This window comes from Nannospalax galili, unplaced genomic scaffold, assembly GCF_000622305.1.
Source record: "Nannospalax galili isolate Female #2095 unplaced genomic scaffold, S.galili_v1.0 scaffold171, whole genome shotgun sequence".
In the NCBI taxonomy this organism is placed as follows: Eukaryota; Metazoa; Chordata; class Mammalia; order Rodentia; family Spalacidae; genus Nannospalax; species Nannospalax galili.
The window spans coordinates 2231588-2248409 of NW_008329362.1; the positions used below are offsets into that span (position 1 = coordinate 2231588).

Below are 16822 nucleotides of genomic sequence, written 5' to 3' on the forward strand. Positions count from 1 at the left end.
TCTCCTTTTCTGTATGGGGTGTTTAGAAATACTAGATAGTTACTGGATGAGGTTCGGCCTCTTCCTAATCCCAGCCAATGCCTCCTTAGCCACTGTTTTCCCCAAACAGCTATGGCAGCTACTGAAGAGCTATCATTCATCCCCTCCCCTCCCACCTCCATTCCTGATTACCTGCCACAAGACTAGGAGAGTCAGGAAGGTAAGGCTCTCTCAAGGCACCTCTGTGCATGTACATTCACAGTATGGGATTTTGTACTGTAGCATTAATTATTGTGGCTGTAAGAAGAGGATCACTTTCCTGGGACAAAGAGTGAAGTCATGCAGACCACTAGAGGGAGAGAATCTAGCCTGTGTCATCTTTCCCAGCACCCATGGCTCATGCTATAGTAGTACCTATCCTCTACAACCTTCCTCTACAGAATCTGATTCAGGCTGTTCTCAGAATCTACTGTTTTAAGCAAACTCCCCAGATAACTATGATGCAGCTAATTCAGGCACTCACTATTTTCTGTGTAATCAACCAGTGTTGTTTAAGCATTTACCCTTGTGTTATAGGTGCAGGGTACAGCATGGTACACAAAAACACAAATATGGTCTTTGAATTTGTGCATTTTCCAGTTTAGAATAGAAGAAGGCAATAAATGATAACAAAATAAAATATTTAAATTGCTTTAAGTGTTGGTCCACTTTCTAACCTGGCCAAATCTGACTTTAATCCACAGGCAGATAGAAAAAATTTCCTCCTCCTAAAAAGGTTGCAGTCTTCCTCTCTACCTCCCCCCACCTTCTTTTCCTCTCATTTTTCTTTTTTTCCACTCTTCCCACTCATCTCCTTCGTATCTACTTGGTCCATTTCTATTAGTTTGTAAAAATGAAAGTGTCAGCTTCTCCAACCTGCCACCTCTTACCTTCTCACACAGCACTTTTGTGGCAAAGCATTGCAAAGTTAAATTCTAGCTGTTACTCCATCTTTCCTCAGAAAGAGCTATGAGCAAGTCCTTTCTGAATGCCCCATCCTTAGGTCTTTATGGCTAAAAATTGAACAGCTTTGGGGGGAAGGGGGATTCCTGGCCCAGTCCTGTAGTTTCATGGTTTGCGAGCTTACCAATTGTACTTTGGACAAATAGAAAAAATAGTAAAAGGTGATTTTGTCCTTCTATCTACCACTAGCTTGTTCATTGTGTTCCAATTGGCTAGTTCCTCCAATGTGCAGGGTCTGGTGTGGAGGGTGGACTATGAAGAGGCTGCTGGGAGCCATCTTGGGTGCCACAGGTAGCGTCAGGTGTGGGGAATGCGCAGCCAGCTGCAGCAGCTCAAAGACAGAATGGAATGACTCTTGTGGACCTGGGGTGAGATCGCTGGCCCTTGAGGCGTGAGCGAATGCTAGCGGGGACTATGGTAGTCGTGGCCCGGTCTGATATGGCGGGGAGCTGCGCCTCTGGAGGCATGGGGCTAGGCACTGGGTTCTCTTTGTAAATTAATAAATCCACATAAAATATATTATATGGTTTGTCTGAGAGCACAGGAGACCCAGAGGGAATTCGGGCCATATTCATCTTCTTCAGTTTTGCTAACAGTCTGTTAATCCACTCGAATGCACTCTTGCTCACAGATCCTGACAAGCCTTCATATAATCTCTGTGCCTGGAAGATCATTAACTTTCACAGTAAACCCCAAAATTTGTAATTGATAAGGCTAAAAAAAAGGTGAAGAAAAGCCCCCAAATTTGTAACTGATAAGGCTAAATGGGCCTCAGCTTCCTCCCATTATCTGCAGGCTCCCCTGCCACCTTGCCCCTATGGCATCTCTCTCATTTTGTTTTCTAGAACTGAGCAGTAGCTTCATTACTGACACAGGCAGGCATCTGGGTGCCACTCCCCACAGTCTAACAGCCCCTCTTTTTACTCTGAGCTCCAGAATCATCATCATTTGGATGATCTATACAAGTATCAATTAAAAAGTTACTTGAAGTGTGGGTCAAGTTCTTTAGATGAAGAGTTGAAAGGGGACAGAACCACTGTCTAGCCTCATTCTGCTACTTTGAACAGTGATAAAGGAGGTCATAGATCAGGATCTGAATCTCACCACTTACCTGCTGTATGACCTTCAGCCAAATTAATCTCTAGTCTGTTTGTACTCAGCAGCATAAATACATGGGTTGTACCCACCACTTAGAATTTCAATGAGAATCAAATGAAACAATGTATACAAAGTGATTATACAGTACCTGGAACAGTAGGGATTCAACAAATGGGTCTTGTCTTGCAACTGACTTCTATCACCTCCCAAAAAATACATCTTTTACATCCAATTCATGAACTAGTATTTTTATTTTGCTACTCTAATTTTCTTTAGTTTTTTACTCATCCTAGCTTTTAAAATTATATTCCATGGAGCTGGATAGATGACTCATCGTTAAGAAAGCATTTTGCTGCTTTTGCAGAAGACCTGGGTTCTGTTCCCAGCACCCACATTAGGTAGCTCATAACCACCGATAACTCCACTTCCAGGGGATCAGGTGCTCTCTTCTGGCCTCAATAGGCACTTGCACACATGGTACACATAAACACAGTCAAGCACACATACATACATGTAAAATAATATTTTAAAATATAAAAATTACATCCTACATGGATTTTAATATCTCTATGTATAACCTCTGACTATATGGCAAAATGTAGGCACAGGGTACATCTATATACAATTTAATAGGGATGCAAGATCCATGTACAAATTTCAATGTCATATACAGTAATTTCTCCACTTTACCAATATTTTGAGAAAATTAAGGGGGTTATTTATTTTCCCTACATATCCACCATTCTACTTTCAAAGAAAAATCAAAACCCTAGTGTGATGGCTAATCCTGGGTGTCAACTTGATTGGATCTGGGATTAACTGAAATGAAAGAGATCTTCTTGATTGGATCGTCTAAAGCTGGAAGACACACCCTAAATGTGGGCATTACCTTCTGATGGCAGACAGTATAAAAGACCAAGGCAGAGCAGAACACCAGGCTTTTTTGCTGCTTGCCTTCTCTCTCACTGGTGAGTTCACCTTGCTGTTATAGACTGAAGACGAGCTGATCTTTTGGAATTCATCAGACCTTCAGTGCCAGATTGTGACTACTGAGACATCCAGCCTTGTGGACTGTGCGACTAGACTACTCGGACTCTATCCTGTGAGCTAAGCTGATAAATCTCTATACATATTCATTCTACCGGTTCTGTTTCTTTGGAGAACCCTGACTAATACACCTAGTATTTTCTTTTGTGAAATAAGCATTGCCCAAAGAGGAACTTAAGCAGATTGGATGTGCCCTTGCTAGTAAACAGAGGAAGGAACTAGCAGGCTTGATGTATGAGAACTGGTGCAGTTCCTGGCCTGTGATGGGAAAACTTGTGCCAAGCAGGCAAAGGGGCAGCAGAAGTTGAACAGGAAGTGGCTGCCTCGGTAGGTATGATCCCAGGGACTCCCCCAACCCCATACCCAAGACAAATGGCAGAGCAAACGCCCTGCGGGATGCAACCTGCGAGGGAAGAACCACCAGGGACAGCTAGTCAAATACAGATCTATTCACTTTTAAACAAATTCATGCAAAAGATAGCAACATTTGCCAAATTATTTTTACTTCTATGTATATTTGTTCAATTAACCAACTTTTTCTTCACAGAGGAAATACTAGGCTTTTATTTGTTTTTACCTTTCTTCTCCTTAGACATCAAATGACATGTTAATTTCAGATTCCAGCACAGGAATCCTGAGGTCCCCAAACAGCCAATTTCTCTAGGGCAGCTCTCTACTTTGAGTGTTCTTGGCAGGCTCTCAGGGTTGTTCCCAGGAGAGCAGTTAGCTAATTGTTTCCCTTGTGCCTGGAGGCAAACGGCTAAGCCTTCGTGCACACAGTTCTTTTGCAAAGCACCTGATTCTTACCTCAATGCTACCTCTCCAGGAAATGCACTCAGAAGAAAATCAATAGTGGCAGCATAGAAACCTCACCCTGAGTTCATTGCAAGACCTAGCAAAGCAAGAGTCCCCAGAAACAGTATGATAGATACCAGTGTCAACCATCTCCAAGGCAGGAGCTTGAGACTCTCAAGAGCCATTACTGCACACTGCAGTTATTGTGACCCCAGAAAAGGCCAATATTTTTGACGAAAGCCTTTCAAAATCTTCCTGTGTGACAGGTTTCCTCTATTCAAAGTATTCCATCAGTCCAAAGCATTTCTGTTTCCAGAGAATACTGTCAATCAAATAGACCACAATGCAGCCCAGCTGTGACCATCCAGCTTCAGCAGCTACACTACACTCAGGAGAAAGCACAGCCAGCCCAGCTGCAAGGCAGCCAAGGCCCGGGTTATGGTAAAGCTGTTGCAGGGTCTTCACCATCCCTGAGTTTGAAAAGAGAGGACCCAGCTTACTATCATTAAAGAAAATAACGTACACTGTGGTAATTAATTTATAACCTATAAACCCACACTAACATACTATCAAAATAAAATCCAGAACTGCCTTTGTTCAGCAGGCTAGAAAAGCAGCTGGGAACTTCACTGAAAAGGCAGTGAAATGAGTGATGAAAGATGGACTGCCTGTGTAAGGCAACCTGGGTTCCAATTCTCTTCCGCCATTTGCCAGCTGTGTAGCCTAAGGCAGGGTACTGACCTGCCTGATCTGAAGTACAATTAAAGAGCACCAGCAGCTGAGCTGAAGTGAGGGGTAAATGTGTATCCATTAAGAACTTTGGGCCAGGCACAGCACGCATCACCCAAGGAGGCTGGTTCTCAAGGGAACATTAACAGTCTAAGAAGAAGAATGCATGAGCAAAACTGACATTTCCCTATTATAGTGAGTTACTGCTTTCAATATAAAATTGTATCCCCCCAAAATTTGCTCTTTTCAATTTGTTTAATCAAAAGTATTTCAAGGCTACTTCAGAAAGAAAATGTTATGTTAAAATATATTTTTTTAAAGTGTACATGATAACTGCTGGATATTTAGAATACCTTTCCCTTCTCAGTGTATGAGCAGGGGGGTAATGTGGATATAGATATATAGATATATCCTAATGCACACACACAAACTTACACCTGTTTTCATAATGTACTTATATAGAGCGTATCAAGCAAGTGAAAGCATTTTCTATGTCTGAAGTCTCCTCAGTCTCTACTACAGGAGGCACTTGAAAATAAATGTAGTACTTTGCTACAAAGTTAGCTACAGCAGTCGAACCCAATTCTTTCCTTTCCTTTAGAAGTGTCAAATTTCCTCCTGAAAAATAAAAGGCTTGGACCTAACAATCCTAGAAAGTGTAAGGCTTCCTGATCCCTTGTGGTCTTGTCTTCAATCACCGGAGGCTGAAAATGACCCCCTTCTTGTTACTTTCTGTTATCACCTTTGCCTCATGCTCTCTTGAATACTGAGCAGTTCCCAAATGCTAATGATATACTTTCTTACCTAACTCTAAATAGCAAGCACAGAGCCCCCTAATGAAAATCTTTCATTTAACCAAGAAAGTTAGAAACTTTTGGAGTTATTCATTCTCATGCTTTCAATATTTCATCAAAATTTTCTGTGGTTTTCCAGCAGTGCAATTTCTACTAGCCAAATCCTCTGCCTGATCATTTTCCTCTGCCCTAAGTCCCTTACATCAGAGAACTTTTCAAAAGTTCACAAAATCTTTTCTCTATTCTTTGCCCTAGTCAGAATCAAAATATTTGTTTACTTTTTTCTCCTTTAGATGATTTATGGTGTTACCCTACAGATTCAGTTAAAGTAAATTCTTGTTGATCTCTTATTATAGTGGTTTTCAGATTATTGTATTTCATATTCTATTAAATCTACTTGGTTCCCCTCATACCCTACACCCATGTTGAAGATGAATGTGGGTTAATAAATTTTCTCTGCCAAGTACTTATAATAAAAGAACACCATACACTGTCATTATTTCAGAAGAGGATTTTAATGTTAAAAGTCAGGAGGGAGTCAACCTCACAATAAAATATAATCCTTGAGTAGAATAAATTAATAACCAACCTTGTAGCTCTCTGCAATAGTGCTCCTATTTTTCTCAAGTCTCCTGAACAGAAAAGAGACTTCAGAGAAACAAGTGTCAGTGGACAGGTGAGTAGTTAAGAGGCAGCATGCTACAAACTACAACACCTACCTTTTATGGAGGAATTTTAGTATACTTTCCCTTGCCTCGGGTTGTTTTTTGTAGCCAATCTGGGCTGTCTATGGAGATTTCTATCTTGGAGTGGTTCCTGCTGATTTTCTTCACATCCTGGCTCCACAGCACCAGCTCTACACATTTCACATAACCCACGTGAGAACAGGATGAACGTGGGTATGCTCTTATCACAGGTCTTCTCCCTGCACTGCCACTATCCGTTTCCATCTGTTTGCAGGTCCTGCCCTATATGACTTCCTCCACCTTTTTGCTTGCTCCTTATAAGCTCAAGTTTCTGAAATCTTTCATTTTGGGGGCATATTTTGCCCTTTGTTCTACGTGTTTACACCCATCTCCCTTTAAAATTTTCATTTTTCTACTGATACTCATTTTTCTTAATATAAATTCTGTCACCCTTTACTTGTGCCTATTTCTCTAACAATCAGTAGTCCTATGATTATGCAGACAGGTAAACATCTTTTTAAAACTTCTTTTACCTTAAAGATCATTAAATTATGCTTGAGTGGTCCCATTGAGCTTAGACAGCCCCCCACGTGTATTCACCAAAATGAAATAACTTAGGTCTTATAATCTTGCAGATCTACAACTATTACAGTGGATGCAGATGATAATTGATAGAACATGTGAATTGTAGAAGAGCCACAAGCCTCACTAGGGAAAGCCATAAATCCCTTAAAGTGTCTAAGTGGCCCTAAATTGGAAGCCTGGCCTTGCTTGAGCCTGGCTCTGACCCCTTATCAGCTGGTCACTCCCAAGCCTGAGAGAAAGTGTTTGTGGAGCTCACCTGTCTCCTCTAAGGCCATAGATAACACTCCTGCCAGTTTCTGGGGAAATAATCTTGAAAAGGAGACCCTCAAACATTCCAAGGACACCAAGCTTCAGCACTAACTCAACTCTCCACTAAGTGCAGCTGTGTCCCACAACACCCTGGTATAAAAGCCCCCCTCTTTGTCTAGTTGTAGAAGCTTGGTTCCCATGGACAGCCTCTACATCTCACTGTATCTTCACTGAATAAAGGAAGATCTATTCCTTGCCTGTTGCAGGCTGGCTCTGTTTCCGTGTCTCCTACTCCTCTATCTTTCCTTTTATTTTCCAAAAATCTAACAATAATCATGTTATTTTTATACCTATTTGCGATTTTTAAAGGAAACAATAAAGAAATAAATGATGGTGAAAGGATGAAAAAACCTTAAAATTGCCATAATCCATATCCATATATTTAAAGACAGAGCAATATTCCTACTAGCCTTAAATAAGTTTAATTATACAGTATGATGAAAAACATTTTTAGTTGAACTGAGTCACTTTTATATATCAGCAATGTGTAATTCATCTAATTTTTGTGGTGGTGGGGATTGAATATTAGGCAAATTCTCTACTACTAAGCTATAGCCCCAATACCTTTTATAATATCTTAGGGCACTAGAATTTGAAATAGAATTATTTCTATTCTTTTCCATTATATTCACATTTGTTTTTCCTATTAACAAAATAAATACAGGATTGCATTTTTTTTCAATTGTCCCAAACCATGTAACCTGGATAAGTACAAGTCTTGTAAGTTCCCCATCCAGCGCGTACACCTATTCAAGATAATGACCACAAACTACTGGTGTATACTCCTTCTGATTTCTTTCCTGAAAACATACTAACATACATGTTAACATGTTTTTAAATTAGAAGGATTCCACCACTTACCAAAATTAGCCCTGATATTAGTGAGGAAGTGCCTGTCAGGGCCACGTAGAACTTCGGTGTTAATGTGTTCAAAAACATGCTCACTGAAAAAAAAAGAAAAAAGAAAAGAGAAAGAGAAAAGAACAAGAGAGGTATGAGTATATCAGTAAAACTAATTCTTTCATTTTTATTGCTGGTGAAATTACTTGTTCTCATGACTAGAATTCCTAGAACCATAGCAAAGTCCTATTAAAATTAAGAACTAGTGCATTGACTCAGAAAGCTAAATCTCAAGTTCTACATCATGAGACAACTATGAATATAAAAAATGAGCAGCTTTTCAGTTTCCACCTCTCCATACATTGTTGTGAATGTTTTTCATGGATTCATAAGCCCCAAAGATTCCAATCAAAACTGGCTACCCAATGGCTGAACCCAGCAGTGGATCATGCCTGCTACAATACTGATCTTCAGGCAAGATGTGCCTACTGACACAACAGTGGCATGACTGTTATAGGGGTAACTAACCACTTTCTGCTTGGATTTGAGGCCTGCTCCACAGGAGAGAATTCATGCGTGATACTGTAAACCTGGTCAAAAGCCCATGACTGCAAAGGTCAAAGGTGCTGAGGGGGATGGGGGGAATCTATTGTTGTTTTGCTAAACAGATATGTTGTCAAACCACCTTCTAAAGGTTTATATTTATACACATAGATTAGTGTTGCTTTCAGCCTTGGTGAAAGCAGCTTCTTTTTGCAGTAGACAGTAGTCAATGAAGAGATTTATAATAGGTCAAAGTGCTAAAAATGACTGTTGAGTGTTCAGCCCAACACTCAACAGACATTTATATCAGCAGAAATTTATATCAGCACCCTACCACAAGGCTCAGGAGACATCACAGAAGAGGAGAGGGAAAAAAAAAAATCTAAGAACCAGAGGATGGGGAGAGTGCTGTGAAATGCCATCTCCTGACATGACATAGCCACTGCACTCATGAACTCACAGCAGCTATGGTTACCTGCACAAGACCTGCACAGGATCAAGCTGGTCAACAACCCAGCATGCACAGCTAAGGAGCTATTGGCAAGTGATAGCTACTAATGGAGGGAAGAGTCATTTTTTTCTTTGTGGGTGTGTCCACTTGTATGTTGCTCATGCTCTGGTGGATGAACCCCACACTTAGGCCGCATGTTTTTTTTTTTTTTAAAGAAGAGGAGGACATGAAAATGGGAGGAGGAACTACTAGGGAGTTCAGGGGGAGCGAGGAAGGATTTGGGTTGGATATGATCAAAATATGTGTGTGTGTGTGTGTGTGTGTGTGTGTCAAAGCATAAATTATTCTTTTAAAAAATAAAATTATCAGTGAGAAAGGGAAGGTGCTCTTGAATGTGTTTTTGAGACCTACATATCAGAGACCCTGACCAGTCAACAAGTAGGATTTCAACTTTGAACAAATGAAGAACAAATATTGTAACTATACTAAGGAGTTACTACAGATGATGAAATTATGGCTATCCCTAAAAAGGAGGAGGAAACTAACATCTGCACATATCATTTTTAAATTTACCTTGAAAATCAAACTAAGTTGATTCAGTGAAAACAAGGTTGAAAAATAAACCACTAAAAATCAAAATGCCTAGCTAGGTACTTTCCTGACCAATCCCCAGTACACTGTTCCTATCAACTATACAGTTAATCAGGATACTTATTAATTACATATTTTATAAGCACATTATAAGGTTTTTAAATATATTTTTATTTTTATGTGTATGAGTGTATTGCCTGCATGTGTGTTAGTGCACCTGTGTTGTGCAATGTCCGTGGAGATCAAAAGAGGTTGTTGTATCAATCCCCTGGAACTGGAATTATCTATGGTTGTTAGCTGCCATGTGGGTATTGGGAATTGAACTCAGGTCCTCTGCAAGAACAGCCAGTGCTCTCAACTGCTGAGCCATCTCTCCAGCCCAGTTATTTTTATTTTTATACTACACAAACTCTTATTTCCAAAACAAAAGATTTAATAAGTTTTTTACAAAGATATTTACATTACTGAATTTTGTTTGTTTGCTTTGTTTTGTTCTTTGAGACAGGGTCTTATTATGTAGCACTGGCTGACCTGCAACTCACTATGTAGACCAGGCTGGCCCGAACTCAGAGGTCTACCTTGTCTCTGTTTTCGAAGTCCTGAGATTAAAGGCATATGCCACCATGCCTGCTTTCTTTACGAGATTTTCAAAGTCACTTTGGTTTTAGAATAAAGGTCTTCATAAGTAGTAAAATGTCCTAAGTCCAGCTAGAAAGCAAAATAATATCACCAAAATGAGCAGAGATCTCAAGGTCACTCATTCCATAAACATTTCCCTCTGTTAGTGAGAAAGAATAGATAAAGAATGTGTCAGACATGGTTCTCATCCTTTATAAACCCACAGTACAGTTGAGAAACATGTAAGCAAACAAGAAAGTACTACAAAGTTTGATAAATGCACAGGCAAGTGGCTTACACAAGATATTTTTTAAAAACACATATAAGAAATGTGCCTTTGTTGGAGATGAAGGAAGAAGTGCAAGAGAAGGATCATCTAAACTGAATCTTGCAGTATATGCAAAAGTTAACTAGATCAAAAGGTATGAGCAGGATGAGAAGGCAAGTTAGCAGAGGAGGCAAAGGAAGGGACCTGCCTGCAGTGTTGAGGAGAAGCATCGCCCTCTGAGCTTAAACAAGTGTTACAGAGGGAAGGAGCCCCTTTGCAAAGAATAGAATGCAGAAGGATTCACTGACTCCATTCATCCACTGCTACCTAGGCATCTCCTCAATAAGCCCTCCTCCCTCTGTATACACTATTAAATGAATTAGTTTAATTGTGGTCTGTCGCCTGCAGTCACAAGAGACTGGTCTAGCATGATGTAGTCAGTCATTGTTCTGGACTTGAACTCGGTGGTCTCTTCCCAGGAGGCAGAAACCTGGAAATAGTCATCAGCCTAGGGCTTTAAGGTAGGAGGAGGTAGAGCCAAGTTGAGGGGGGATTTGTTCAGCCACTAAAATAAATAAATAAATAAATAAATAAATAAATAAATAAATAAATAAATAAATAAATAAATAAATAAATAAATAAATAAATAAATAAATAAATAAATAAATAAATAAATAAATAAATTTCCTACTATGAATGACTCCAGAATGCCCATTATTTTTTTAAGTCCAAGCAGGATATTTTCTTTATTATTCTGTAATAACAATACTCATGTCTATACTATATACTTGTCAGTAGGCTTCTGGGAAACTGAGCATAGAAGTCAATTAAATCAATTAAAAATGAGAGAGGAAAGATTTGCCTGAATTAGAGGTCCTTTAATAGCAGTCAACAGTGGTCCCTAACAATAAAGGCATAAAGCAATGGGGAGGAGAGATTTTTTTTTTATTCAAAATCACTGATCTACTGGCAAAAAAGTTATTACCATCATAATAATAATAAGTGAGAAATACTAGTTGAGTTTTTTAAAGGATAAAAGTAAAAAGTTCACTCATCTATGATTATATAGCAGTAGTAATTAATAATTAAATATATTTCCCTATCATAGCCACTTATAGAAAGCTCACTAGGGATCAGAAAGATAACAGTATGCATTAAAAGAAATTAAGACCCAAAGAATGAGGGAAGAGCAACAGAAACATCTAGAATGTGAGGTGCTCATTTAATGTCTTGTTTTTTTAAATTTAAGATTTATTTTATTTTTAATTATTGGAGGGGGGAAGTATGATCACATGAGGTGCCCAAAGATCTCTGTGGAGCTGGAGTTACAGATGGTTGTGAGTTGCCTGATATGGATGCCAGGAACCAAACTTGGGTCCTCTACAAGAAGAGTATAACGTCTTAACTGCTGAGCCATCTCTCCAGCCCAGCATTTAATTACTTTGAAATCTTATAGCCTGATTGGATATTTTGGTTGAAATCGTTTGGCATCTACACCCTCTTCCTCAGAATGACCCTATGACAGACAAACCCAATGATCTTCATCCTCCTAATACTCGGATCTTTAACACTCTCCCACTGAGTATTGATGGGACCCAGGACTTGCTTTCAACAAATAGCTGAATAAAATTCCATGTTATCAGCAGACCTAAAAGAAACTCCCCCTCATGGATTAATGACATAGCCTTATTGAGAAACCTATGTGGCAACGGAGTGAAGCAGCTTCCACAATAGCCAGTATGTTGCTAACGTCCTTAGTTCTAAAGCAAAGGTTTCTGCCAGCAGCTACAGTAAGCCTGAAAGGAGCTTCTCCCCTAGGTGAACTGCAGATTGAAATCACAGCATGATCAACTCCTCAATCATAGCCTTGAGACTCATAGTCAAAGGCCCAGAGAAGCCTAGACTCCTGACTCACAGAAACTGGGAGATAATAAAGGTGACTTGCTCCAAGCTACTATATTTATGGTAACTTGTTATATAGCAATATAGACTTGAGGCAGTCACCAACATAACAGCTTATGAAAATAAAAAGCAGCACAGACATTTGACAATGCTGGTTAACTGCAGTATGCCCCAAAAGAATGATAAGAAAGGCCAACACCTCTTGTGCCAAGAGCTTCTTTCTCAGCCATTCATAAACAAAATATAACTCCTATATCTACTGTCATTCAGCATGCTGGGATGTAACTCTCTTTGAACATCTGTTAAAGAACTGAGGAAAGAACAGAGATGCCTCTGTGGTTAAGAGCACCAGCTGCTCTCCAGAGGATCCAGATTCAATTTCCAGCACCCACATGACAGCTAACACCTATCTGCAACTCCAGTTCCAGGGGATCTGACGCCCTCTTCTGGTTTCTGCAGGCTTTGCATGACCCAGGTGTACTTGCATACATGCAGGCAAGACATTCATATACATAAAAATAAAGAAAAAAAAAGGACTTTTTTTCCCTAAGCATATTTTAAATATATAACATTTGTATCACGTTGAAAAATCATTGTTCCATCTAGGCAGCTCAGTGAGGATTACAGGCACACCAGCAGCACCTGTCACTGGTGTCCCTTCCTCCCTCTTTGCTCTTCTCTCTAGTCTCCTTGAGTTGATACAGTCTCAAGCTTTTATGCATCACAATTCTCTTGTTAAATCCTATGGCATTAATCTTTGTGCAGGAAAAGCATACAAATTTATTTTTAGACTCAAGATCTACGGTAAGAAACCTTCATAAATCATTCTGTCTACTCTTCCCTCTACCGTTGATGTTGCCTTGGCAACTTTACAGGTATCCTGTTTCTGTTTTACTGGGCATCTAGTTCTACTGAGGTATGGCACTGAACACTGTCTTTTCTCTGCTGTGATATAAGAAAGTATTACTAGAGCAGAGTGTATGGGTATGAACAACAGAGTGTTAGGTTATCCTGTGTCACTTTCTCCCATGCTGGAGGAAGGCCATGTGTCACCTTTCCCTGTCATCAAGAAGGACTTCCTTTATAACCCTAAGGACAAGAGAAGCAGACTTCTGATGAACTGAATCCTGGTCAAAAATCAGAGAAAAACTTGCATATGTCATATTCTCAACAATTTATGACGTTTTAATTTAAGGTTGAAGACAATTTTATGAATTTTGTTTCTCATAAACTTTTGATTATCACAAGAAAAAACTGTCTCCACAAAAGAAGCTTTCCCAGTAGTTAGGCTGGAGCAAGAAAGAAAGAGACCTTCCCAGATAGTATGTTCTGAGGACTGGGCCCCTGTAGCCAACAAGCTTTCATGTTTTATCTCAATCCTTCATCCTTCAGTACAGAGACTGGGCCATTTATATTCTAAATCTACATTTATATACTAAATCTACATTTGTTAATATTAGCTAATTCATTTAATTATATAGTACCTAGTTTACTATAGGTAAGACATGGAACCAGCACTGAGGGTAGTATATAAGACATTATATTAATGAGATTGACTTCCTTTTAAAAATTATTTTTGCCCCAGCCTCATTCACCCTCCCACTCCCCCACGGGTCTCTCCTGCCAGTTTGGTTCCTGTCCCATTCCTTCTCTTGGGGTTCCAGACACCTGGGGAAAAATTACTGCTTCCTGATCCTTTTCATCCAGACAAACACAGTGCCTTCTCTGGTCGCCAGGAGCACTGCTTCTGGGCCTGGCCCTGCCCTCAACTCCCTCTGCTTCCCTGGGCCTGCAGGACACACACGCCTCTCTCCAGCACACAGGCCTCTCTCCAGGACAACCCAGCTCCACAGTGCAGTCCCCAGGAGTCCTTTAGGCCACTCCCCACCTCCATCTGCCTTTGCATTACTGGGTGGCACGGCCACCAGCTGCCCTAGACCAGCATCTTTCCTCAGCCCAGCTCCCAGGGGAGTCCAACCCTCAAATTCCTGAGGCCAAAATCTTTCCTGGAGGGATCCAGACCTTAGGAGAAAACCTGGGAGCACCTGATCCTTATCTGACTTGGGCCTCTGTGGGAACTCCTGAAGACAAAAGCAATCTGGCCACTCCAATTTAAAATCAAAAGAGAGAACCAGAAACTTAGACAAATCAGCTTTTCATGCCCAAAAAGTAAACCACAAAGACACATAAAGTTCACAAAAAGAAGCAGACCTAAACTTGAAGACTTGAGTCTCACACAAGAATCAGAAACTACGAAAGAAATCCACATGTCGAAATCACAGAGAAAAAAACAACATGAAAAACCAAAATAACATGTCCCCACCATAGTCTGCTAGAGGAGTACAATGAGAAAACTCTAGCGATAATGCAGGACATGGAACTCAAAGGAACAATTAGAAACATGATGAAAGTATTCAGTGAATTTAAAGAACACACAAAAAAAGAAATCAAAGAACTGAAGGAAGATAGGGATAAACTTCTAAATGAATTCAGAAAAGAGTTACAAATATGAAGACTACTCAGGCTGAAATGAAGGAGGCAGTGAATCATTCAGTAAACCAATTAGAAATGACAAAGGAAAGCCTCACCAATAGGGTGAATGAAACGGAAAACAGAATATCAAGACGGTAAGATAAAGTGGACAAACTAGACCACTCAAGTAAAGATTATGAAAAATTTAAGAAATCACAAGAATTAAATATGCAGGACTTGTATGACACCATAAAACGACCAAACTTGTGAATCATAGGCATACAGGAAGGAGAAGAATCCCAAGATAAAGGCATGGACCAGATCTTCAAGAGAATCGTGGAAGAAAATTTTCCAAAATTAAAGAAAGATATGTCCATACAAATACAAGAAGCATATAGAACACCAAACAGACAGTACTAGAAAAGAAACTCTCCACGGCACATCATAGTAAAAACACTAAACGTACAAAACACAGACATAATACTGAAAGCTGCAAGAGAGAAACAACAAGTCACATATAAAGGAAAAGCCCAGTAGGATTACAGCTGACTTTTCAGTGCAAACTATGAAAGCCAGAAGAGCCTGGACCAAAGTATTCTCAGGTTTAAATGACCACAAATGCCAAACCAGACTACTATGCCCAGGAAAAATGTCTATAATAGTCGAAGAGGAAAGAAGAATCTTCTTTGATATAAATAGGCTGAAGGAATTCATGTCCACAAAACCAGCCCTTCAGAGAGTTCAGGAAGCAATACAAAGAGCTGAAGAAAGGAATGACTATACCAAAGGGGTTGTGGAAAGAAATCCAAGGAAGGTATAACTGTGGGAAAGTACATCCATATCAAGAATGTAAACAGAAATAAAAATGACAGGATTCAATACTCATGTTTCATTAATGACTTTAAATATTAACAGACTGAACTCCCCATTCAAAACACACAGACTAGGTGAATGCATTAAGAAACAAAACCCATCTTTTTGTTGTCTGCAACAAACTCATCTCACTTTCAAGGACAGACATTCAAAGTGAAAGGATGGAAAAAAATATACCAAGCAAATGTCACTAAGAAAAAAACAGGCATAGCATTCTAATATCTGACAAAATAGACTTTAAACTAAAATTAATCAGAAGAGATAAAGAGGGCCACTTCATTTTGATCAAAGAAACAATGAATCAAGAACATATTGCAATCATGAACATATATTCATGAAACTGTGGTGCACCCAACTTCACAAAAAAAATACTACAGGACTTTAACACCCAGATTAATTGCAACTCATTAATAGTAGGGGACTTCAATACCCCACTGTCTCCATTAGATATGTGAACAGGGCAGAGAGTTAACAGAGAGACATCTGAATTAAACAATACCATATATCAAATGGACTTAACAAACATCTACCGAGTATCCCACCCAAGCAACAAATGACATATTTTCTACTCAGCACCCTATGGAACCTTCTCCAAATCGACCATATACTGAGGCACAAAACAAACATCAACAAATACAAAAAGACTGAAATAATTCCATGCATTCTATCAGACCACAATGCAATAAAGATTACAATCAACATTGGAAGAAGCCCTAATCACTATATGAACACAAGGAGATTAAACAACACACTCCTGAATGATGAATGAGTCAAAAGAGAAGAAGAAAATAAAAGTATTCCTCGAATTTAATGAAAAGGACAATACAACACAACAAAACCTCTGGGACATACTGTAAGCGGTACTTAGAGGGAAGTTTAAAGCTCTAAGTGCCTACATCAAAAAATCAGAAAGAACACAAATAAATGATTTAACATTGCAACTCAACACACTTGAAAAGCAACAGCAAATGAAACCCAAACCCAACAGACAAGAAGAAACAACAAAAATCAGGGCAGAGATTAATGAAATCGAAAAAAGAAAACAATAAAAGAATCAAAAATTCCAAGAGCTGGTTCTGTGAAAAGATAAACAAGATTGACAGACCACTAGCCCAGTTACCAAAAGAAAGAAAGAGCACCTCCAAATCAACAAAAGCAGAGATGAAAGGGGAAACATCACAACAGACACCAGAAAGATACAGAACATTATAAGGGAATACTTTAAAAAATATGTTAAAAA

General features: G+C 39.4%; 1 protein-coding gene across 9 annotated transcripts in view; it reads right to left on the reverse strand.

Moving 5' to 3' along the window:
• St7 (suppression of tumorigenicity 7) overlaps positions 1-16822 on the reverse strand; it is a 303239-nt gene that overhangs the window by 132158 nt on the left and 154259 nt on the right. For 7 of the 9 annotated variants that reach the window (XR_003850197.1, XR_003850196.1, XM_008837244.2 and 4 more), the window contains exon 2: positions 7886-7968. The exons of the other annotated variants lie outside the window; for them this stretch is intronic. Coding sequence is in view for 5 of the 7 variants with exons in the window: in XM_008837244.2 (XP_008835466.1) it covers positions 7886-7968 (83 nt within the window). In the remaining 2 variants the exon portion in view is untranslated. The remainder of the gene's footprint in view (positions 1-7885; positions 7969-16822) is intronic. 9 annotated transcript variants of the gene reach the window in all.